At 43.0% G+C, this 24,180-nt stretch overlaps 2 protein-coding genes across 2 annotated transcripts in view; both read right to left on the bottom strand.

The window, feature by feature from the left end:
• The window catches only part of LOC144538507 (zinc finger protein 638-like), a 116,200-nt gene extending 94,925 nt beyond the window's left edge, over positions 1 to 21,275 (bottom strand). The window contains exons 1-4 of the mRNA XM_078282739.1: positions 19,446 to 21,275; positions 16,723 to 16,784; positions 16,294 to 16,323; positions 15,823 to 15,900 (exon numbers count right to left, since the gene is read on the bottom strand). Of these exons, the coding sequence (XP_078138865.1) occupies positions 15,823 to 15,900; positions 16,294 to 16,323; positions 16,723 to 16,784; positions 19,446 to 20,879 (1,604 nt within the window). The 5' untranslated portion in view covers positions 20,880 to 21,275. The remainder of the gene's footprint in view (positions 1 to 15,822; positions 15,901 to 16,293; positions 16,324 to 16,722; positions 16,785 to 19,445) is intronic.
• LOC139914575 (uncharacterized) lies at positions 287 to 15,814 on the bottom strand. The gene is made up of 21 exons (XM_078282738.1): positions 15,704 to 15,814; positions 15,242 to 15,349; positions 13,165 to 13,403; positions 11,994 to 12,212; positions 11,380 to 11,478; positions 11,059 to 11,093; positions 10,900 to 10,946; positions 10,454 to 10,485; positions 10,050 to 10,169; positions 9,692 to 9,823; positions 8,523 to 8,564; positions 7,906 to 8,046; positions 7,187 to 7,351; positions 6,264 to 6,704; positions 5,213 to 5,728; positions 3,178 to 3,363; positions 2,670 to 2,919; positions 2,261 to 2,569; positions 1,121 to 1,246; positions 786 to 907; positions 287 to 530 (listed from the first exon to the last, which is right to left on the bottom strand). Exons 1-21 carry the CDS (start codon positions 15,777 to 15,779, stop codon positions 471 to 473), a joined length of 3,465 nt encoding a protein of 1,154 aa, XP_078138864.1. The 5' UTR covers positions 15,780 to 15,814; the 3' UTR covers positions 287 to 470.
• Positions 21,276 to 24,180: the final 2,905 nt, after the last annotated feature.

The raw sequence follows: 24,180 nt of genomic DNA, 5'->3' as shown, positions 1-24,180 counted from the left end.
CCAACTTTGAATCATAAATATTGGCACAAAATAGTGGCCATCAGCAACTTCAATTAAAAAAATATCAGTATTGGTCTTTAAAGAGCCATATAGGTCAAAGCCTAGTTAGCACAAGTTGTTATGCTCTTGATAACTACCAATTTTACAAATGAGAGAAAATGACAATTTACCTGCCTACCATTCCCCAAATACTAACCCATTACAATAGGCGTGATTATCAATTACTATTAAACTGCAAAGAGCCTGACAAAATGAAAATACATTCTGAATGAATGACAAAAGCAGACAATTTTATTATTATTATTTATTCTTTGTTATACATAATAAATCAATAGCACATGAAAAGAAAAACAGGACACGCGCAAACTAATTTACACCAATATGAGAGGCTGGACCCTTGGGTGATGACAAAACACTGTAAAAAGGAGAGGAATGACTAAATTCAGTCAGCCAGGGTTTCATAGCCAGGTTCAGCTGGAGTCGGGTTTGACAGTTGGGTTTGCCGTCGTCTTCCTGCTCTGCAAATATTTCTGGAAACGAACAAAGAAGAAAACTGAATGAGAGAGCAATGTTTTGGGGCCTCTTTGAGACCGGTGAACAATAGTATAGTCACACATTCTCTAATTGGGGTAAGTTCTAGCTGGCTAAATCATAGTGAGATTAAACTATTCCTCATTTTGCTGGAGGTCGACAAACTTCGAGATTAGGGTTAGACATAAGAGAGGTTCAGGTTAGTTAACTTCTGAGGTGAAAATTGGGATGACACCGCTGTGTGCGGTTCCTACCTGCAGGTTCTCGTAGTGTTTGAGGCTTTTGCAGTGGTTGATCTCGGCCTCCTGGGTTCCGCTGAAGAACCGGTTGCACACCTTGCAGAAGAAACCCGTCTTTGGGAGCAGGAACTCCATACCTGTAGAAACACACGCACGCACGCACAAAGAGGGTGAGGCTAGCAATTGTTGACAGCTATCAAATAAATCAAATGTTATGATGATGCATGTAAAAAAAAAAAATAATAAATGGTTAAAATTAATGGTAAAAATGAATAAGTGTATTCATAAATAAAATGTAATAATAATAACATTTCTAGCACAATGCCGGAAAATAGATAATTGTGTCTCACCGACTGGGTTGTTAGGGTCAAAAGGAGGGAGGGAGTAGTCCTCATGACAGGGCGTTTGTGTCTTCGGTTTCTTCTTCACACACTCTTCCTCGTTGCTTTTCTCATCCTCAGACCTCTCGCGCTTTGCTGAGAGAGAGAGAGAGAGAGAGAGAGAGAGAGAGAGAGAGAGAGAGAGAGAGAGAGAGAGAGAGAGAGAGAGAGAGAGAGAGAGAGAGAGAGAGAGAGAGAGAGAGAGAGAGAGAGAGAGAGAGAGAGAGAGAGAGAGAGAGATTCTAAAACATGTTTTCACTTTCATTATGGGGTATTTTGTGGTTTTGTTGACAGAAAATACCAATTTAATCTATTTCGAATTCAGGCTGCAACACCACAAAATCTGGAAAAAGTCAAGGGGGTTGAATCATTTCTGTAGACTTTAACTGGAAAAGAGATATGTTCTCATTCGCAAACACCAAATCTCCCATCGCCTTCTCTCTCCCACTGATTTGCATTTCTATGGACCTTTCCACCACCGTTTACCTCTAACCACTAATTTTCATAGAGGGTTTCCTTTCCCTCTAAACCCCACTAATCTGCAAAATGATGCAACGTGGTTTGCAGTCAGCCATGAGGCAGGATTACATGATACATTTATGTGCAATATGATTTGATAGACATGACCCTAGCAATACTAGTAAGCGAGTAGCTAATAACCAACTAGCTACAGAAATGCATTTCAACACAGATAACACCTCTCACCACTCTTAGGCAGGATGTGGCTTACCGAGGCCACAGAGATTCTCCATGTAAATTGTGGTGGAAATAAAATAACCTAGAATATGTATTATTAACCACTGATCTATGATGGGGTGACTAGATGAGCAGCCACTACTACACATATGGCTAAAATGCACTCTGAAGTGAAGCTGCAAGAACCCTGCTTTCATTGAATCCCACTTTTTCTTTATTCTCAGTTCCCTCTATGATTCAATAGTCCCCATTCGATTAAGTGGGCAAATAATCTAAACATTACACTGTTTCAGTAACGCCCTGCTTCACATTCACACCTGTGCGCTGCCTAGTACAACCACAGTCTTCTTCTGTCGGATTCTCTAATCTCTAGGCTAATGCTGTTCCCCATAGTAATAAAGAAATTCATCGTACCTGTACTGACAGCAGGAGCCCTCTTCTCTTTGTCCTCCTCATCCTGCATCATCTTCTCTTCCTCTGGTCTCCCTGACGCCACCGCCGCCACCGCCTCCTCCTGTCCCTCAGCCTGGCTGTGGTTGACTGGACTCTCCTCCTTCTCCTCCTCTCCCTTCACTCCTCCTGCTGCGGGGCTCTCTGCTGCGGAGTCGGCCTCCACATTGGCGACCGGGGCAGCTTCAAGTGGGCTGGCTGTAGTAGCTGGGGCAGGCGTGGGCAGGGACTCCACCTCAGGGGTCGAGTCGGAAGTGGCCATGGGTGTGGTCACTAGAGGATAATAATGACAGGTTGAGGTTGAGGCACCACAGGTGAAAATGATGATTTTGGCTGGATTGGTCAAAATTAGCTATGCGATGTGTAATTGTACCCGTCTCAGGTGTAGTCTCTGGTTCTGGCTGAGGTGCTGGCGTAACCGTCTGGTTGGAGGGAGAGGTGGCTTCTGGAGCCTGTAAGGGTGATGCCGCAAGGGTGAGCGCCGGGCCGGGTGTCAATTCTGAGGATGCCGAATTCTCCGAGGCAGCTGCAGGTGCAGTTACAGGTTCATGCTCTGCACCATGCGCTTCAGACTTTGCTGGGGAAGGTGTGGTCTCCAACACAGTTGCTGCTGTGGGTGCGACCTAGGAGCAGAAAACAAGGAGGGGACAATGATGGCATCACAATGTGGAAATTTCATCGCTCACGGGTCCAGTTTTAGGACTAGTTTCTGTTAATAGTAGCGAAATAGTTATATCGCTTGTCAGAACAGATTGTCTGTCTCGCTCATTGACTCCCACTCATTCACCCCAACAACAATGCTCCCATGTAGAGGAAGAGTTGTGGCATATATTGCACTGTACTGATACTATTGCCAGCACCTTCTTCCAATAAGAAATTACCCCAGGAGCGTCCTGTTGGGCAGACGCGGGAGTGTCCTCCGCCCCCTCCTCTGAGGCTTCCATGGGAACAGGAGGAGGAAGAGGAGGAGGGGAGTTGGGGAGGTCGGTCACATCTCCCACTTCATCTACCGTCACAAAGTCACCCATGTCAAATGGGAAGTCATCAAACTCCTCCTCCTCCACCACCTGAGGGCATGATGAACAGTACAAAAGAATTAAGAATTAATGAAGGATAAGAGCACAACAGAACAGAGCTTTAATTGGCCATCTGGATTTTGTACATGAAACAGGTCTGACAATTACAGTGCAAGAACGAGGCAAAAAGGGTAAAAAAGCGTGCAAGTTGAATTTAACACCAAGTTATACACTAAGTTTTTAGGAGACTGTGCCATTGGTCAACCTTCATGTTATGTGAAGAAAACACGGACAACAAAATCCTCCATGTGTCCCCGGTACATTTTTGGCTCAAACGCTCTAACACTTCAGCATAAACTATGTTGAGTGATCAGAGGTGCTTACTATCACTCATGGAGCACCAGGGCCAACGATGACTTTGGTGTTTATGTTCTTCTCGCTTAATGGGTAAGTTGACCAATGGGCCAAAATCCCCAAAACTTGATGCATCGCTTTAAAGGATAAGGCTGGTGTTTTTTAATGCATTTCTTACCATCAACAAATCCTATGAAAATAACAAAATCAACAATGCGTTTGCTCTACTCCCGTTACTTTCTGACTTCCCACGTACCGTTTTTAGCCGTCAACCCAGAAGTCATTGGCTCCAATTGTAAGCTAAAAACCTTTAAATACAGCTCACAAAGACATAGTTTCAATTTTAAAAATCTCTAACTGTTACCACGAAAAGTCAGGCTGTTATAGTTATTACCAAATCAAATTCAAATGGGAACAAATTCTTCATTACGCCGGGGACTATTTTCGGTGCAACAGAACTACTTTCCTGAGATCGCAAAGTGTTTACAGTCGGCTTATTAAGTTGCTTGAGGAAAAAGTCGGCTGGCCCGGTACATCGTGATGATGAAATATGCTGCCAGAGCAACAACATGGCTCTTTGACGTGTGTTTAATCGTTGTTGTTTTTTTTAATACAATGGAGTTCTATGGCTGCAGGGACATGGCTTCATTGGGCACCGGCTACATGGACGAGACTTGTTGGCAAAACAAAATCATTGCTGATTTTGTTATTTTCATAGGATTTGTTGATGGTAAGCAATGCATTATAAAACACCAGCCTTATCCTTTAAGTTTTATGCAACTGGAAAATGAAAGCAACTGTTGCCTGATTTCTAACCGGAACAACAGGGCACCAAGGAAACTCTAAAACTGAATTTAAGACTTAAAAAGACATTTTTGTGTCTTTTTGTGGACACCCTGAAAGACGATTTTGCTCCAAATTACAGAAATTACAGTCTGTGCACTTTAAGCTGTTGTGATCTTGTTTAGCATTACTGGTGGCTAACTTTTGCTGCTGCTCAGTTGATGATTACATGAAAACCAAACTATGTATTCTGATTTCACTTGATTTTACTTGCCAGCATTTAATAACAAGCCAATATATACAGTGACTACAAAAAAGTACCCCCTCCATCTTCTTTTAATCAAGGCAGAGTGGAAATGTATGTTAAAGTATGAAATCACAATAACAGAAAAAAATAGTCTGCGAAAGTTTTCACCCCTCTACCCATTTGAGTTACACAGTCCCTTCAATAATTAACAGGATTTAGGGTGTCTTTTTCTGCTTCAGAATACTGGAACATAGTGTGGGATAAGTGACAGTGTGTCACTTATGGAAGGGATTTGATTAAAAAATACAGAGGGTGCACTTTTCAGCTGGGTATTTTTGTCCAATTTCTTTCCAAAGTAACATTAGAGAAGAAAGACCTTACTGATAATGCACCCTCTGTACTTGAACCATGTTTGTAGCACAAGAAAATGTGCAAAAAGGGGGGAACAATTTTTCTATCCACTGTATATGCAGTTAAACTCAATAGGCCCTATCAGCTGAAACAGTGGTTTCTCACCGGTTTGGCCTTCTCAGCCACCGTAGTCCTGTCCGGTCCATCCCTCCCGGTGCTCCGCTTACTCGCCTCCGACCTCCCGGACGACCGCGACCCCGACGAACCTTCCCTGTGTGTTCTCCTCCTCTCCTTCCTCTCCCTTTCCCTCCTCTCCCACTCCCTCCTTTCCTCCTCCCGTCTCTCCCTCTCCCGCCGGGTCCTTTCCTCCCTCTCCCGGGCCCTCCTCTCCCTCTCCTTCCTCTCCTTCTCCCGCGCTGCCTCCTCCCTTTTCGCCTCCCTCTCCTTCCTCTCTCTTTCCTGCTTCTTCTCCTCCTCCTCCTCCTCCTCCTCCTCTTTGCTGTCCTCCACCAGCTCCTTTTGTTCCTCCACTACTCGTCTGCGCTCCTCGCCCTCTCCAGCGACGGTCTCCGTTTTTACTTCCCCCTGTTTTCCACCGGGGGGCGCTGCTGTTTGGTTTGGACGGCCGGCGGTTCTCGTTCGGCACTCCTCCAACAGCGCGTCAACCATCTCTTGAGTAACCTGAATTGACAAAACAAGGATCAATTGAACTATATCAATTAATATGACGGAGCTTCCTCCCTGACCACAGCTATTCCAAATCACTATATCAGTCAAAACTTAACTCTGACAACAACTCCAACAACAAAAATAGTCTAGAAAACAGGCTGAAATATCAAGTTTTTAATATTCTACAGTTGAATACATACTACGTTTAATGGATAGTGTGGTAGCCATACATTTGCATCCCAGATGTCTGAGCAGAGAAATCATTCCCGTGTGGTGTGGGAGGATTTTACTCAAGTGTGTAAAACCTGCAGTGAAACCTGCCTCACTCTGCCTTATGGAGCTGCAAACCCATCTAAAACCATTTCATTAGTCTGGTTTCACTGGAGAGTTTCTCATGATAATCTAAATGCTGTTTCAGAAGCAATTTAATATTAGCACAAAATATCGGCTATCAGCAGTTAAAACCAAACATATTGGTACCGGCCTTAAAAAAAAAAAAATCTATGTAGGTTATTTTAAGGTTAAAAGAAATACAAATCCAACCAACCTTAGGAAGCTCTGGAGTGGCAGCCTCAGTGGAAGTGGCCTCACCACCATCGGAGCTAGATGCTGTTGTCTCTTTTTGGCCAGAGGGAGTACTGCTATTCTCCGGTTCCTCATTGGCAGGTTCGACAGGTGCCGTTTCTGTTGTGGCCGTCTCAACGTCTGCTTCCGGTTTGGCGTCTAGTGCAGCAGCAGAGTCTGAAACCTCGCCTGTGGCCTGATCCTTTTTGACCTTGTCATCCTCATCTTTGCTTACCTCTTCTTCCACAACAACGTCATCCTCCTTGCCACTGATTTTCTCATCTTCTTCTGTCTTCTCGCTATCCTTCTCATCGTTCTCTTTTTCTTTCCCTTCGGACACAGACTCTCCATTCTCTTGACGCTCCGGGTCCTCCTTGCCTGCAGCCGGTGCCGTCTGGCTGTCTTTGCCATTGGCAGGTGAAACCTAAGAGCGGAAAACAAGGAGGTGTCAAGCCGGTGTTTCCCATACATAGGCTCATCTGTGGCACACATGCGGATATTGTGGCGATATCACTAATGTGGCGATATAACAATATCACCATTGGATTTGACTGGACACACTACTCTCGCTGTAAGTAATTAATCCATAAGCCTATTGAAATTAAGTCACAACCCCAGACAACATCACATGCCTTGAAATGTTTGATATGGGAGAAAGCTGTGGGAATTTATGCCGACAGTTGACAAATCATGTGTCAAAATGGCTGTAGATATTTTTGAGCCAGTTTACTAGATGAAATAAGATAAATTTGATAAGTGCTCTATAAAAAAAAAGGTTATCATTCCAATTCCACTTCTAACAAACAGTTCTGATACTCATTTCAAAATGATTCATCTTTTTGGACACCCTATATTATTATCGCAACCTTTGGCAACCATTGACAGTCAACTGGCAAACTGAATGACCTTGGCGGAATCCAGGTAGGCGGCGATGACCTTGGTCTGTGTGTTGGCTTTGGGGTCAGCCTTGCGGGAGAAGGACAGAGGGTTGTTCTGGATGATGCAGGGAAACTTCTGGAAGCGCTTGTAGACGGACAGGGCCATGGCGGCGGTTGCCATCTCACAGATGATCTGACCCAGAAGAGGAAGAATGGAAGGGAGGGAGGATAACAAAATGTGTATATTTAAACATTGAAGGATCCATATTCTTTACTCGAAAATATCATCTGAGAGATGAGAGAAGGAAATCCTTTTTTAAAACAAGAAAGCACAGTGTTTTACAGAAAGATGATTATAAAAATAAGAAAACCATAAAGAATAAGGCAAACATAAAAAAAGAGAATTCAGTATAGGATAAAAAAGGGGGAGGAAAAACAGTACTTTTTACTTACAATACTGACAGCCTAATTAAGTCGAGAAACAAAAAAAAGGGACACATTCTGTTTTAAACACTGTAAAAGTGCAAATAGCGGTCACAATCCATGATGACTAAAACTTCTGCCTTCTTGTATATAAGGTAGGCATTTCCAATAGTATTTCATTTAGTTGCCCATAGTGTTTAATAGTGTTTTGACATGAGTAGTCAGAGAAGATCGAGTAGTTCTTTCTGAATGTGAGAAGACCAAAAAAAAACAAAAAACACTACATACATGCATAGATGAATGTGTTTGCACACTCACACTTACCATGTTGTTGTTGAGGACCAGGGTCTTGGACACCGTTCCAAAGCGTCGGACCAGTTTCTGGACCTCGGAGGGGCCGGTCGGCGTGTCGGGAACGTTACTGATCACCAACAGGCTGCTCCAGCCTACTGGGACTGGAGTCTCCTGCAGGACCCACAGGCAAATTAAATGACTAATTAACCAGTGAATACTTATTTAGAAAAAAAACACTAAAAAGTGCACCTACTGTTTTGTTATAGTGTGACGGAAGGACAATATAATTTTTTCTTTTGAACTCGAACCAAATGTCATCCAAAGTTGACAGAGATATTCCGTACTGCGCTCAATCATTCTGAAGCAGAACATAACCTCTGATTACACCAAACAAATGTATTCCTAACCATTTCGTAGCACAAGAAAATGTGCACAAAACCAAAAAGGTGAATACTTTTTATAGCCATTGTACAAGCTGAAATGATCAACAGCTAAACAGCAATGCAGACAAATGAATCGGTTCATCAGTTTATCAGTCAAATAAGTTAATAAATGGATCAATTAATCACCAATCTCAGGAGCACAAAATTTGGAATGATCAATAACTTGACAGTGAGACAGAAAACTAGAATTGTCTAAATACTCACTAATGGGTCCAGTGATCCCTTCAGAAAATTGTAGAGCGCCACCTGTATAAAAGAGTTATTATTTTTCAGCCATTATCGGTCATTATTCAGGGTTCAAAAAGGCAAGAAACAAAGTGAATTTCATAAGAAAAATTATTAGGAATGCTGTGTGAAATCCTCTAAGATAAAGCAATGCAATTTATCTGACAAGCCAAATAATTTAAGCTCTATATCAAGGAAGCAACTCCTGAGAAAAGGCAGAAATGAGCTAGACAGATGGATCTACAGAGAGCAGTAGAGAGTAGGGATGTCAATGGTTAACCGTTAATCAGTTAACCACTGAGAATATTTTTGACCAGTTACGCATGTCGGTCTATAGGTTAATTTGCATTCACACTCCGCTCAACTAGCAGTCTGAGCAGGGCTGCCAACTCTCATGCACTGACCGTGAGACTCACGCAATTGACACTTTTCACACGCTCTCACGCCACAAGTCCATTTTCTCACGCAGTGAAAAACTCATAACTGATAACGTTGCGGCGCAAAAAGAGACACTGACAGCGCACGTACAGACGAGACAGAGCAGCACCGTGCAGCAGAGAGTTATTCAGACCATCTGAATAGCGAGAAATATACACAAATCTATTATATTGTAATTTATTCCCATGCATGCTGCTCAGAGTAATCTCAGTCAGCAGCTCTTCTGCGTCTCTCCCTCTCCTCTCGCGCCGTGCGCACGCAGGCAGGATTGAGAGTGAGTTACTATGGTTACGGGGATGCTCTGTGTCTCTGTCGCTCTGAAACTTTCTTGCGATTCCCGAGAATAGGTTTTTAGGTTAGTATGCCTATGCAAAATCATGAATGTAAGCACCTCAATGCTGAAATCTAGTAATATAACATAATTTAAAAAGCTCATTGAGTCAATGGAGCGCCGGACTAAAAGGAAAGCGCCACTTTCTTGTATTTCACGTCATTAAGCGTTTTTTCTTAAAAATTAACCGGTTAGTTACCGGTTCATGGGTGTCGACCTAACGAAAGCAAAATTAACCGAAACTGACATCCCTAGTAGAGAGAGACCGATACTTGATCAGTCCCCCAGTTTGACAATGGGTTGTATTCTGCAGCACAGGAGGAGGAGAGGAGGCAAAAAGAGGAGCATGGAGGAGGATGGGTGAATGATGGAGTCCTACTGGTGTGCTGAGGCTGATGGGCTGTTTAAGGTGGATCATCTTGAGCTCAGAGTCTTGCATCTTGACAGGGATGAACGTGTGGACTTTCACCATCTCTTGAGCGGTCTCCAGGTCGGGCAGCGACACCAGCACCTAACAGACAAAATGAGCTGTTCAGCGTCATCAGCAATATTTTCAGCGGGTTTCACTTTTTCGCTCGTATCCCTTCCATGGGAGTTGGTCTGTCGCTCTTCAACCTGACAAATTAAACCCACAGAATTCTGCACTGAAATTGCATTTAGAGAGAGATGCATACGAGATGGCGCCAGCCATGGTTGCTGGGAGATTTGTGATGCAACAGCAAAGCTTTTACACCCACCTTTCCAATTTCCGTTGCCAGGATGATGTCAGAAGGAGTTCCAAAGGGCTGGACCAGCTTGATGATGTCACCCTCTGACCAGCCACTCTCAGGAAGTCCTGAGATCAAGACTACACCCTTCTGCAGGAAACATGACAAAGGCACTAGTGATGAACCAGACCTGCTCAAATTTATCAGACTCAACGCCACTATCATTTTTAACCTGGCCCAAATTTGATTGCCCATATTCAAAATAACTTAACACATTTGCCAGAACTGCTATAAAATGTGGACTATAATAACTTTTACAAATTTATGCAAAACCGCCTGAGCCACAGGCTTCAGATAAATCCACTCATCACTACTTTCATATTTAACATTTGATATGGTAGTTACGATGATGTAAAGGTGTATGAAGCATATACCTCATCAGAAGTCTTCTGGTCAGTTTCACTTGCTGTGGAGGAAAAAAACAGTTACAATTTTAGCTTGCAGCTACCAGTTTCAATTGGAAACACTAACAATTATAGACTGTTTTAGTTAACTCGAGTGCCAAAAGAGAACTGGCTCTGAATCTAACACAAGCAAGAAATAAAAACATTTTTAACATGAAATTAATTTCTGGTACAATGTTGTGAATTGTGTACGATATTGCGAATACTCATCTCTTCCTATTAATTTGCGTTGCCACAGGAGTAGGTGCTCAACAGGAGTAAAAGTATGAGTTTCAATTTCGAGTGTTTGTCGGTATGTACAATTTTGGATATGCTAGCACAGATTCCCAGTGAGAATACTTTCACTACTTTCTGTCCAAGTCCACTAGAAAATTTTATACAGTTTTAATATCCGTTTGTTTCTATTGTCGTCTTACCCAGGTCTTCACCTCCTGCACACTTGTCTTTTGTTGGGCCAGGTTTCCTGCAAAGAGAGAAATATGAATTCTTCAATGCAGCCTCAACAGTTTGGGAATGAGGAGGGTGCACTATATGTGGTAAAAAGGAAAATAGGTAAGATGGTAATAAAGACGTACCCTTTGTTGATGTCGGATTTCTCCAATTCCGTTTTCTAAAAGCAAAGAAACAGCTAATAAATAAAATATACATACACTGAGGGTGTACATTATATATGTGTGGTTCAACAGCTCAAAAGGGCCAACATGACTTTTACCTTGCATAGGGCTTCTGAATGGTTAGCCTCTTTTTACTCATGACCATTATTGCATGCTTTCGATATCAACAACCAATAAAAACCCATTGCACTGATGAAACAACCACTTAAGCTTCACGTTTTCTTTGTAAACAACCCAGGATATCCCAAACGATGCCACATCTCGATATCTTCTGCACAGTACCTTGGCTAGTGAGGCGGTGATTTGCTGGTCTCTGATGGAGAGGCTGGTGCAGTGGGCCAGAGCCTGGGCATCCTCAGCCCTCACCATGCACACGGACGCCTGGGAACGAGGGAAGGATGAGAAGAAGAGAAGGACAGAGGGAGGGTGGATGGAGGCAAGATAACAGTGCATAAACAGAGCATAAATTTACATATATGCTTTTCTTAATTTCTCGCATTGTTTTCATCTGTTATATATTTTTTTCATTTTCATACTGAATACATTTCATTTTATTTGTATATTTATGTTTCATTGTATATTTTTATACCCTGCACACATGCTGTTCATACAGTGCATACTTTCAGTTCCTCTAGTTCCATTTGTCTTACAGTTCTACTGTGTTTAACAACCCAACCGGTAATTTCTGCATTATGTTTTATGTTTTGTTTACTGTCCCTCCTTTGCTCCATCCTAATTTATGTTCTATTTTTCTTTGCTGTTTTCTATTATTAGTTGCTGCTGCAAAGATTCAATTTCCCCATAGAGATCATTACAGTTTCATTTCATCTCTCGAATTTCAACTTTTCCAATTCCAGAATGTATGGCTAAGCATTAAGTAAAACTTTTAAGCGCACCTTCTGTCCTTCGCCCTTCTCCCGCTCGCCCTCTCCCTCGCAGCCGGGCATGAGGACCACGTTGTTGATCTTGCCGAAGGACCCCACCAAGTCGGTCACTTCCTGCTCCGAAGCGTCTGCCGGGATGCCTGTCAGATAAACGAGACGCGCCGCAGCGGTGGAGGACTGGGAGGGAGTCGCCACTTTCTTCTTCTTCTTGGCTGGTGGAGGTTTGGCAGACTAGAGACCGAGAGCAGGGAGTTTTAGTTTGGTGAAAAACTGTTTGCATCTACCAGAGGCACACCAATGCCAGTTTATGCTGACAAAGAATGAGTGCTTACTAATACCAAGTACTGATCTGTGTACTTTCATTGACATTAACAATTCGGTGATCTTTGAAAAAAATAATTACATTTGAAAAACTTTGTATTTATTCAATGAAATGGCAACCTAACTCCATTTCATTATCATCTAATAGCATAGTGTTTGCAATCAGCAGGCACTAATACAAATCATGGGTACTTTAGCCAAAATTGGTGTAATAGCCAAACTGGTATAATACTACCATACTCATTACAGCCAAGCAGCCGGGATACACTGAGCAGGTCTATTTTCCTACTTTGGACAGGAGCTGCTACTTGATCCCCTAGACTTCCAGCAATTGAGCTAAGCTAACCTTTCCCATACCTTCAAACTGCATGCAGAGACATAAAAAGGGAATCCAGTTCATCTGACTCTGGGTAAATTAGAAAAATAGCCAAATTCCCTTTAATGACTGAACAGTGTGAAAACACTGGACATCACACAAATAACGACTGGCTTTTGCAAAGTTTTTCATTTTGCATCATAGAGGCACAGACACTTGTTGAGGTAAAGACTGGGATCACACACTACACAATTTATGACGCCGTACCACCCCCTAATCTCATGAAAACACAAACTTCCAAATCACTACAACCAAAAAAAAAAAAAAAAAAAAAACATGGGAGGTGGAACATTTTTCTTTCCACACTTCCTATATATTTTTTCCTTCTCTGGCATATCTCCCAAATCTCATTGGCTATTGCTGGTTTCATTGAGATTTGAGTGGCTGACCAGCTGAAACTACAGGAGGACGTCAAGATGCCAAATTCAGCCTAAAAGTCGTGTAGTGTCCCCCAAGCCTTAGACAACAAATGTCGACAAGACCCACTGTGTCGGGATCCTTGCTCGCAGCAGCCTTGGCACTTGCCGTCTTGGTCATCTTGGTTCCAGGCTTAATCCCCATCTTGGTGAGAGCCTTCATCGAGGATTGGAACGGTCCGGTTTTGGAGCGCTGACCCATCTTGGAGGCCGAGGAGGATGGATGGCGGCTGGCACCAACGGGACGTTTGGTCGGATCGTCATGTGGACGCTTCAGCCCGCCACGAGAGGAACTCCCTGTAGACACACCTGGGTTAGAGGCAGGAGAAAAAAGGAAATGCACGGATAGATTAGACATCCAGAATTGTACATAGTGTTCTCTTCATGATTATTAATCACGATTACCTTATTATAAGCTGTCTAAACACATATTTTTACTTTCCTAATTTTTACCTACTTGAATATTCTAAAGTTTCTAGTCCAGTTTCCTTCTGTAAGAGGCCCCTTGTTCACAATGACACATTATATTTTGCAATGTCTTGAATGTCTTCTCAAAATTAAAGAGGCCCTATTAAAGGATTCAAAATTTCCTATATTTATATTAGGGTTGCCCCCTAATAGTCGACCAAATGTTAGTCGATGAGAAGAGTCTTAGTCGACCAAGTTTTCATTGGTCAGTTAGTCGCAGGGAAAAAAAAAAAACCTCAAACTCCATTTGGGAGCTGCACCTTGTCGTTAGAAAAGTTATTAGACCAGGGTTGCCAAATTTGGGTACCTGGCTAGAGTGAGATTTTGATGCCATCAAACTACAAAGCAAGGAATCTCTGTCTGTCTGTCTGTCTGTCTGTCTGTCTGTCTGTCTGTCTGTCTGTCTGTCTGTCTGTCTGTCTGTCTGTCTGTCTGTCTGTCTGTCTGTCTGTCTGTCTGTCTGTCTGTCTGTCTGTCTGTCTGTCTGTCTGTCTGTCTGTGTGTGTGTGTGTGTGTGTGTGTGTGTGTGTGTGTGTGTGTGTGTGTGTGTGTGTGTGTGTGTGTGTGTGTGTGTGTGTGTGTGTGTGTGTGTGTGTGTGTGTGTGTCCTTTGCATATCTCGACAACAGTTTGTCCAATCTACTTCACACTTGGCGGGTGTATTGCTGGGGACCCAAGGACGTGCAGTGTCGGATTTGGTGCAATTTGGACATGCGACACGTTCAATATTAATAAACTTTGAATAAACAAGCGAACAGCGCTCTGTGCAGCAGCGGGGCTCAAAGCAAGCGACTGATAGCCTACGCCTATTGTGTGGTTTTTTTGGGTGAACCACAGTGTATTTCACCGGTGTTTCTGACCGCGAGAAGCCTGGGTGTGTTTTTTGGGTGTTTTTTCAAAAAAAAAAAAAATATTATATAAATAAATATAAATATTTAAATAATTAAATTAATATCATAAACGTGCGACGACTAGTCGACTAATGGCTTAAACTAACGACTACTAGTCGACTAGGAAAATCTTTGGTCGGGGGCAGCCCTAATTTATATACACTAGTCCATACCCGGGGATGCGCGCACCACAACTCCGCGCAGACTTGCCAAAAATGCGCATAAACAGCGTAAATTTGGGAAAATGAAAAAAATCAGCTTCGTCAGTCCCCGGCCTATGCCAATGCTCAATGCCCATGCGCAGTTTCAGATTGATTGGCCAACCCATTGAGGAGCAAAATGGATGCAGACAGACAGACAGAGTTTTCCTCATTTTATAGTAGGATATAGTAAAAGATGTTTAATGAGGACAATACATTTTGTTTTTGAGTGTTTAAACCTAACGTTATTAAAAATCCCATCATTCAGAAACGCATTACTTTGAAATTACAGCTGAGGCAAAAGTCTATGTGTGGGCCTATTTTGTTCTACTCATTTTGCATACGCAGGAAATTCTCTGCATATTTTACAAAATACCTCATCCTTCGCCCATCATTCCCTGGCCAGGCAGGGGCTTAAGAAACATTTGAAACCCTAAATTTAGCTATCATCATTTCTGTTCTTGTCATGTACTATCAGATGTATCAGCTATCAAGTTGAGATTCTGGAATGGATCTTCACATATTAAACTACTTAGAAACAAATGAATTAAGAAGTTATGAAGGAGTGAGGAGAGAAGACATTGACCAACCTGATGATTCGCTGGCCCTCCTCTCAGGCCGATGGCCACTGGAGGCTCTGTGGGAGTGGGTGGGGCTATGCATACCAGAGGGGCGGGGCTCCAAACGATGGCCGTGTTCTTGGGGGAGCAAATGAAGATGGTGGAAAAAACTGAGGATCAGAAAATCTAAAGTGGCACTGGTACCGTCAAAACAGAATTTGTAAGCATGAACAACTTTCTCTCAGAGTGAGAAGCTATCGGATGTCTGTTATCTTGCAATGGGGAACGGTAGTGGATGTTCCCCAATACAGACCCATTGTCAAAGGGAAAAACACATTTACTCACACATCATGTTCACACTAGTCAAGGTTTTTCCCGCATTGGGAAAATTTTGGCGGCCACCAAAGCCTTATCGTCGGCTAAAAACAGAAACTGTAACTTAATGACTTTTCTTTTCTGAAACTCCCACAGTACAGCCATTGTGCTCCATACCTGCGTGGTGCTGATGGCGAGGGTGATGGTGAGGAGCATAAGGCCTCCCACGCTGCCTCTGAGGGTGGGGGCCCATCCTCTGCTTGCTGGGAGGAGGACTCGGGGTGGGAGACCAAGACAGGGAACGGGAGACGGAGCGGGACGGGGAGCGCCCCTTGGGGTGCCATGGAGCCCGGCTGCCATCTTGACCACTCCTCCTGGGACAAAGACAAGATTCAATGAGCGAAGTGATAACAGATAAAATGACATGATCTAAAACGGAATTTGTGATAAACTGTGACAGATTGGTGCAGGTTGTCTTATTGGGGCCGCTGTGACAAGTGGTAGCCTAAAGTCAGTCTATACTTGTTTAGATTGTGCAGTCACTAATAAGGCATGCATAAACGTCCAATGCCCTACCTCTAAAGCACCAGCTTGCCTGCCTGACAACCTTGTAGGTATTGTACCTCTGTATGCACAGTGGGTTTTTTTTTTTATTTTGGGGACCGACAGACTGGCCCTGCCACCCGACCAACAGAGTGACTTATACTAGCTGCTGGTCGCAGCTAAAAACTGTTTTTTGGAAACATAAGAACAGGAGTCCAACTGACCTTGGTAGATTGGGTTTCCACTCAGGGTACCTTAAGACACACACACACACACACCTGTTAGCACATCATTCATCATCCTATCGGCACACATGTAGCCTAAATGGTAATGGGTGACTTAATTAATTACCAAAAGGACTTCTTCTTCTTCTTCTTCTTCTTCTTCTATGTATAAGTAGCATTTGGGCAAATGTATCAATACAAATACAAATCAAATTTCACTACTTTAGGGTTAATTAATCATCTACTTAATCATTTTTACTGCCATTGTTTCCCATGTTTACAAAGTGATACATGGGCAAAATCATCCGAAACATATTGCAAAATGCAGCAATATCTACGATGCAAATTTCTCTCATTCTCAAGTTCAGTTAACTCTTTGAAGATGTAAGGCTTCTGCAGGACACTGACAATATTTAAAAGCTTTCTCACTTGTTGCGTAGGTCTCTGCAGGCAGCAGTGTGGTTGACAGTATTAACATGGTCGATCCAATCCTGAAGAGAAACAACAAATGGGAGAGAGAAACACGTCACAATCAGAGACAAACAGAAAATAATCCTCAACAAAGCTAGGTTTACATCTCACATGTATGAAGATAAACAAGTCAGCAAGATCTTAGGTAGCACTGAGACACATGAATCTTTAGAGGATTAAAGCATTGGGACAAAAGCTTAAGTTGGTTTTTTTGAGCTGGTGTCATTTTTTAACGTGTAAAAACCCAGAGGTAGAAGTTGACACCCAGTTCTTTGACCCCATATTCAGGTTAAATCCACATTAAAATAGAGTCAACAGCACGAAAGACAACTTGACATGTTACACATAATGAGGTAATTTTCTTACAACTAAGCAAGTGCCAAAGAGGATTCACCAGTGCATATCATGGAACAAGCCCCAAACGATTTTACACTGTTTTTTTTAGCTTATTGATCTTGTTCTTAATTATAAGATAATTCAAGTCCTTGGTAGACAGAGATGTTCCATGTCCTCTCCACTTTCCACTATCTTCAGTGTCACTCTGTCCATCTTCGTCACTGACAGACTACACTTTACTGGCAGGAAAAAATGTTTTTTTTTAAGTGCATTTTTTTTCCATTCTTCAACATTCTGAATATACCAAACAGAAGGAATCAAAGAGAAGCATTTTAAAGTGTTTTAACAGTCTTCTTGATTTAATTGGTGCAAATACCGCTTCAAAATATTTTTGTCCAGTCTAACTAATTCAGGAGAACAGATGCATGTGTACTTAAATGTTCCAGACATGTTCAAAGGCCTGAGGAGATTGTGAGATCAGTCAATAGAGCAATAACCAATCATCAATTCAATTAATCTCTATTGCTGTAGAGAATTTTTGACACAGGCTGTAGGTCACAAATGACCATCTCACTGGAAAAAAAGACAAAAAAAAAAAACCCAAAACAAAACAAAATAATCTTTACACCCTATGTTCACTGCCAAGTCTAAAATAATTGTGAAAAAACAAGGGTGAGATACCAATGAATTTTGTGAGACTTTGGTCTTTTTGACAGGCCACTTTGGTAGAATTCTGCTATATCAGGCCAAGAAATTACTATGATCGTTTACTCATCAAGCTACAAACCTTATTTTGGTCATCATATTATGGAAATTTAGGGATATCTTTGATGCTTCTTTTTTATTAGGTTACAGTATAGCCTATCTGAGACAAATTAATTTAGCATAAATCTTCTAAAGAAAAACATAGTAGGATGAAAGAAATAATGACAGGTTTCACTTAACATTGCTTTTTTTCCCAGGATATATTGGATCTATAAAACCCGCACTCAGCAAATTTAAGAATAAAGAGCCACAACTACAAGTAATTACTTTTATGACACATTGATTGGGAGTACAAACCATTTTAAGGAGTTATTCAATGATCTAAGTCAGTCCAAACAGTATTTATGAAATTGAGCAACTCTACCCAAAAGCCAGAAACCAGAGCACTTAGTTTTTTGAGAGAACAAATGAGTTTTGTTTTATAGTAACAACTTCTAGGCCTAAACTCTGTAGTAAAATATATCTATTATCCCCCGAAAATCCCCCTGGGTGCGCTCACTATCACTTTTACCATCTTTTCAATTCATTCTCTGTGGAGGAATGAACATGTCTAACTTTTAAACTCGCGTATTGTTTTGTCCTCTGAATGACTCTTTGAATATTTACTATGTTCAAGACAAAAGTAATTAATCATTAATAATTGTCTCTCTGGTAGAAGACATGACTACTCACTGGCCCTATGTAAACATGCAGCTAGCATATTAGTGGTTCATTGTTCAGAGAAACTGTCCTGTTAAACTGTCTGCCACAACAAAAATTAGTGAATGATCACCCCCTTTAATATAAGATATCTCTGGCACTTCACAACCCACAAAGTAGATGTACGAATCCGGGATAACAGCTAAGTTCACCTCATCAAGCTCATTTATCATTAATTTGATAAGTAAAACATTTTCTAGATCAGCACTTTGAGGAGTTTGGTAAATACCAGGGGCTGATTTCCCACAGCATCCATAGCCAAAGCAGCTCTTTGTTTCTGTGCATACCCCCTCTAACAGTTGTGAGGTAATGAAATTAGCTTCTCAGTTCTCAGTTCAATATAATACGTAATCACAGATTTGCACAAGAAACCAAGAGCTGGACACTTAGACTGCCAGAAAAACAGGCACAATAGTCCACTACCAGTCACATATGGTACAATATTGTATCTTATTTCTGAGTGTAGCTGTGCTACTAAACGTGCTGGGAAACAAACCCTGGCTCTGCTGGCCTTTATAGGTACACCTTGACAGTTTAAACTTAAATTTGTATTTTACTTCACCAGGCACTTCTCACAATATGGGGGAAAAGTATCTGTCTTGACTTTTATTCACTAAAAATGCTAGCACTGTTAGCATTCCTCATTCAAACCAACGGGTTCTGCTAGCCACAAGCTAACCTGTTGGCTTGCATCAAACTATACGTTGGTTTCAATATGGATTACTAACACTGCTAATAAGTAACTGAATGACATACCTATGTAGCAACCCCGTAATCTGACAACAGCCTGGCGAAGAAAGATAACGGACTCAAATTCAAAATGTGAAGGCATCCCTTTAAGGAAACTCTTGACATTGGTACGATGGCATGTTGGCACTCACCTTAGCCTGATCACACTGTGTGTGACACAGGGAGCAGGTATGGGGGTACACCTTTGGAGGCTCCGCTGAGAAATCACTTATCATGGTGGGGGTAGGCAACTTCTTGGTGCTGCTGTGTGGTTTTGAGCCAGACGAAGAAGAGAGAGAACGTCTGGACAATGAGGAAGACTCACTCCTGGTTTCGGACGAGGGCCTCAGTTTAGGCCCATCCCGCCTGTAGTCTCGGTCAGGGCGACGAGATTTGGACGATGGTGGAAATTCTCTGATGGGTGACCGTTTGGTCTTGTGAATGTCACTGCTCGGTCTGCGGTAGTCCAGGTCTCCATGTTTGTTTGATTCAGCAGGTTCCAAGCGAACCTCCCGCCTTTCAGGCATGTCCACTTTGTGTTTAGGAGCTGAGGAGGATGACGGTGGAGGGTAGAGCATTTTAACCGTCCTTTCACTGGACAGTGGCTCTCGTTTGAAAGTCTCTCTGCCACTACTGTCGTCCTTTGCCCGACTTGCGTGACCGTAGTCGATGACCTTACCCGCCGTATGTGTAACGCTGAGGAGGCTGGGCACTTCCGGGGAGCGCGAATGTCCCATTCTTAATGGCGAAGAGCAGGAAGGAGGCGGCGGCATATCGTGGATGCTGCGCGACATACTTTGAGAGTATGAGGAGGAGTTAGCTGCATTGTTCTGGTTGGATGACTTGTTGATCTGGATGTCCCGGAGGATGAATGGTAAAGTGTCTGGGGTTAGCTGATCATCGGGGTAGTGACTCAGCACCTCTAGATCCTCATTTGAAAGTCCAAAGCTAGCCAGGATACTTCCTGCACTCTCTGGGGTGTATAAACCCTGAATATCCACACCACCACCACTTCCACTACCATTTCCGCCACCATGGGAGTGTCGGGTTTGAGGAGAAGGTGAGTCTGTTGCAGGGGTGTTCCAGCTTGCCATGCCTGTTCCAGAGTGGCTGTTCTGGGGCTGCTGCTGAGGCCCCTGGTGTCGCTGGGGCTGGTGGCTAGCACTAGGTGGAGGACTAGCAAACAGTTTACTGGGCTGTTGGTAGCTTGACCAGTCCACCCCCTGCTGGTGGCCTGGCTGGTTGTCAGATGTCAGTGTTGCTGGGCTGGAGCTGTAGCTTCCATGTTCTGACAACCGCTGACCGATCCCAGGCCCTGACCCCTGGTTCTGGTGTTGGTTTGGGCGGTTCATATGGTCCATGAGACGGTGATCCATGTCCCTGGAGCCCCTGATAGCCAGGGCTGACTCTAGCTCGTCAGGAAGCTGGGTGGGAGGAGGGAACTGGAAGCCCAAAACCTGCGAGAGCATATCAGTGGCAGGGCGACTCTGTTGCTGTTGATTCAGCGGTTGCTGGTGATGAGGGGGTCTGGGTCTGTTAGAGAAGGGCTGTGGCGGCCCTTGTTGCTGGGAGTGGTGGTGATACATGGCACTGGATTGATATTGTTGTGTGGTTCTGTAGTTTTTGCTGTTGGTTTGCAAGTTTAGCCCAACAGCTGACACCTGTTGTGTATTGAGAAGATTCAGGAGGGCCAGGTGAGGAGTCAACACTGTTGTTAACCCGTTGTTGTGGTGACTCTGGTTGCCAACAGTTATGGTCGCTAGAGCGGTGAGCTGCTGGAGGGCGATCTGGGCCTGAGCCTCAATCTGGGCCAGTCGAAGAGCTGTCACTGCAGCAGCACCAACCACAGGTCCGAACAGGAAATGGGTCCCTCTGGTGCTGTTGGCAGCGCCAAAGGTTCCGCTCCGGTCCAAACGAAGGGAGGGAACAAGCTGCGAATGACTGTCTGTGAGCACAGCGAGGCTATGAGGTGGAAAGCAGAAATATACTATTACAGATGAAAAGGCTTTTCTTTCCCGTTTTAAAATTAGTTTTCAGATGAAGTCCTTTTTTCACTACAAGTTGACTTAATCCTCAGTTTGTGGTTTCTTCACTCAACAATTAGTTACAGCAGAGAAAAATGCCGTCAGCTTTGAGATCTCCTTCCTCTAGTGCAGTGTGTCCACCATGCTTTTCTTTCAGGACGGGAAAGCAAAGTAACATTATGTAACAATAGTGAGTCACTGAGAAGCTACAACTCAAGATAGCCAATATGGGTTTGACACACAAGGGACATCACACAAACACCTAACCCTCTGGATCTGAGAAAAATGACAAACCATACTTATGCTTCCAGAGCACCACTTGTTAGCCTACTTTGAATGACAAACATTGCGGCACAATGGACTTTGTCAAAAACATAGTGTAAGCCTCTTTTTGCCAAAATGTTCAGAGTAGATCGAGAGACTTTAGTAAAAAAAAAAAAAAAAAAGACATGAATCTACCAATGATTAGCAAGCACATAGTGTGAAAAGTTACCATTTGAGTCAATGAAATGTCTAAAAACACACTTACCATCCACTGGAACAGATTTAAAGTAAACACAGAAGTAGTGAACTGTAGTGTATTACTTTTCTTTGCCTACAGCCACTAATAGACCAACCAATAAATTGGTAAGTATTAGGCTAACTGAACATCCTTGAAAATAGATTTGATATATCAAAGGTTTTCAGCAAGGTCTATCCAACTGCCTTCAACATTATTTTATTCTAGCAATGACAGAATGTCACTCATGAGAACCATTGACAGGACTGTTAGTATTAACTCACCCCGTTATCTTGTTCGAATCTGGCTTCACATCCAGTTAATGTGTGCACCACATCACAAATAAATCATGGAGGGGTTGAGCTTGTTGGTAATCTGGGTGAGCATCATGCAAAACTACAAGCAATTGCAAGGCTAGCCTACATCGAAACCTTTACCTGCAAAAATTGCACGCAGACGTAGCCTAATATGGCAAATCCATCATTTGCTAGTCTACTCTGGCTGACCTTGCATATCAGCCAGCGCCATCTATCAAGAAATAGGCCTAAGTTAAATTATCAAGGCCCCAATAGTCACCAATATTTCCCAATAAAAGGTTCTGCAAAGTTTGGACACTAGGCAACAAATACAACTCTAGTCAATAGTTTTGGCTAATATTGCTTATCGAGACAATTCAGCTACAGGAAGAAAAACTTCACATACTTGGGTATGCATAGTTCTAGCCCAACAGGTGCCGTTCTCATTTCCACCTCTGTATGGGAGATAATGTCATGTCAAACTCCATGCCAAAATGTGGTGGTTTAATATTGCCTCGCTTATCAGCAAGCAGAGCATAAGACCTTTACCTGAATCATTAGGTTCCGCTGGTAAATTCCACATGATCTACCAAGCAACACTTATTTCAATAAAATGGGATAAAACTGGCTTGCACTGCTCTCTACCACTTCTCAGGGTGTATTCTGGTCTACAAAAGAAAAACAGGCAAACCAGTTATAAATATAAAAACTGAAAATATTGTGAAATATTTGTTCCAAGAATGATTAGGCTACATGTATTGCCAATTTACCACTTGGGGATAAATAAAGTTTATTGAATTGAACAGAACAATTTGGAGAAGGTCTCAAGTAATACTGCGTGAGGTGCCGATAAAGGACTTTTTGGGAGTTTGGACCATTAGTCACCTTACCCGTTATCTGACGAGAGGACTGGTATCAACTAGTGGTGTAACGGACCGTAGTTGATCCGTGATCCGTACGGATCCCCCCCCACGGTTCGGCACGCATGTGAACCGCGGATTAATTGCAAAGTTTAACCATCATAGTGTGAAATACAGTTTTACTGCCACTGTTATTTTTTAAAGTAATAATTCCCTAAATCTCGATGCAGAGTTGCAGTGAAAAGATACAGACAAGACAGATGCGTGCTGTGCTTTACTCTGAAGCGCAATGATTGCGTTAGGGAAGAAAAAAAAAGGAAGAGCGACTGATTTAAAAGCCGTCACTTTCGCCTCCATTGAGTGAAATCCCGTAGGCTATGACTTCGGGCATTTTCAGTAGTGTAACTGGGAAACTGGGCATGCTTGTCATCATTGAAATAGATCACAAGATCGTGATGTTTACTGCAACTTCGGCAATATGCTGCCTTCCCTTCGACACACAGCTCCGCTCGGAGAAGCTCCAGTCTCTTTGCCTGTCTGTGGCATGGCCTTCAGTGTTGATAGGCTATTACTCGTGACGTGTAAGGGGGCGATCACACCGAGAAGTGTCGCTAGAAACGCGTCGCCACCAAAACCATTGTTTTCCTATGGTACGGTGCGCCTGGCGCACGCTCTTCTCTTGCGACGTGCGTCGCGTTTTTCTGGCGGTTTTTAGGCGTGCATAAAAGTTAAAATATTTTCAACTTTTCAGCTCAAGGCGCAGAGTCGTGCCGCTCGTCAATGTCACACTTGGGCTAGGCAGCCAATCAAATCAAGCAGAAGGCGGGCTTTCCTTCCTGTTTTGATGCCGTTTGATGTGGTGGGAACGGTGGGACAGAGGAAAACACAGATTAGCCGTCTTTAACCCGGTCGCACACGCAGCCCTGCTCCACAGGTGCACCAAGCTGTTTTGCCCGACGCGGTCTGCCTAGGCGTTTTTGAAGCGGCCGCGCCTGTAGCGACGCGTCTCGGTGTGATCGCCCCCTAACCAATCAGATAGTGCTGTGGGCGGGACATTGACTACAGAGTGGTGACTACAGACAGAGAGAGGCGGCTGTATCAGAGCCAAAGTAGTAGTATTTTTAAATTAATTTAACCTTAATCGTTTTTTTTTTTTTTGCTGATCCGAAAAATGATCCGATCCGTGACTCAAATCCGTGATACGATCC

The sequence above is a fragment of the Centroberyx gerrardi genome, chromosome 3 (genome assembly GCF_048128805.1).
Source record: "Centroberyx gerrardi isolate f3 chromosome 3, fCenGer3.hap1.cur.20231027, whole genome shotgun sequence".
Classification (NCBI taxonomy): domain Eukaryota; kingdom Metazoa; phylum Chordata; class Actinopteri; order Beryciformes; family Berycidae; genus Centroberyx; species Centroberyx gerrardi.
The sequence above is the reverse complement of the archived record's forward strand: the minus strand, read 5'-3'. Positions and strand labels throughout refer to the sequence as shown.

Coding starts and splice junctions, on each gene's coding strand:
- LOC139914575 (XM_078282738.1), bottom strand. CDS start 15,779: ATGGGCCCCCACCCTCAGAGGCAGCGTGGGAGGCCTTATGCTCCTCAC. Junction 10,170..10,453: donor ACCAGAAGACTTCTGATGAG/GTATATGCTTCA, acceptor TGTTTCCTGCAG/AAGGGTGTAGTCTTGATCTC. Junction 1,247..2,260: donor GGCTCCTGCTGTCAGTACAG/GTACGATGAATT, acceptor TCTCTCTCTCAG/CAAAGCGCGAGAGGTCTGAG.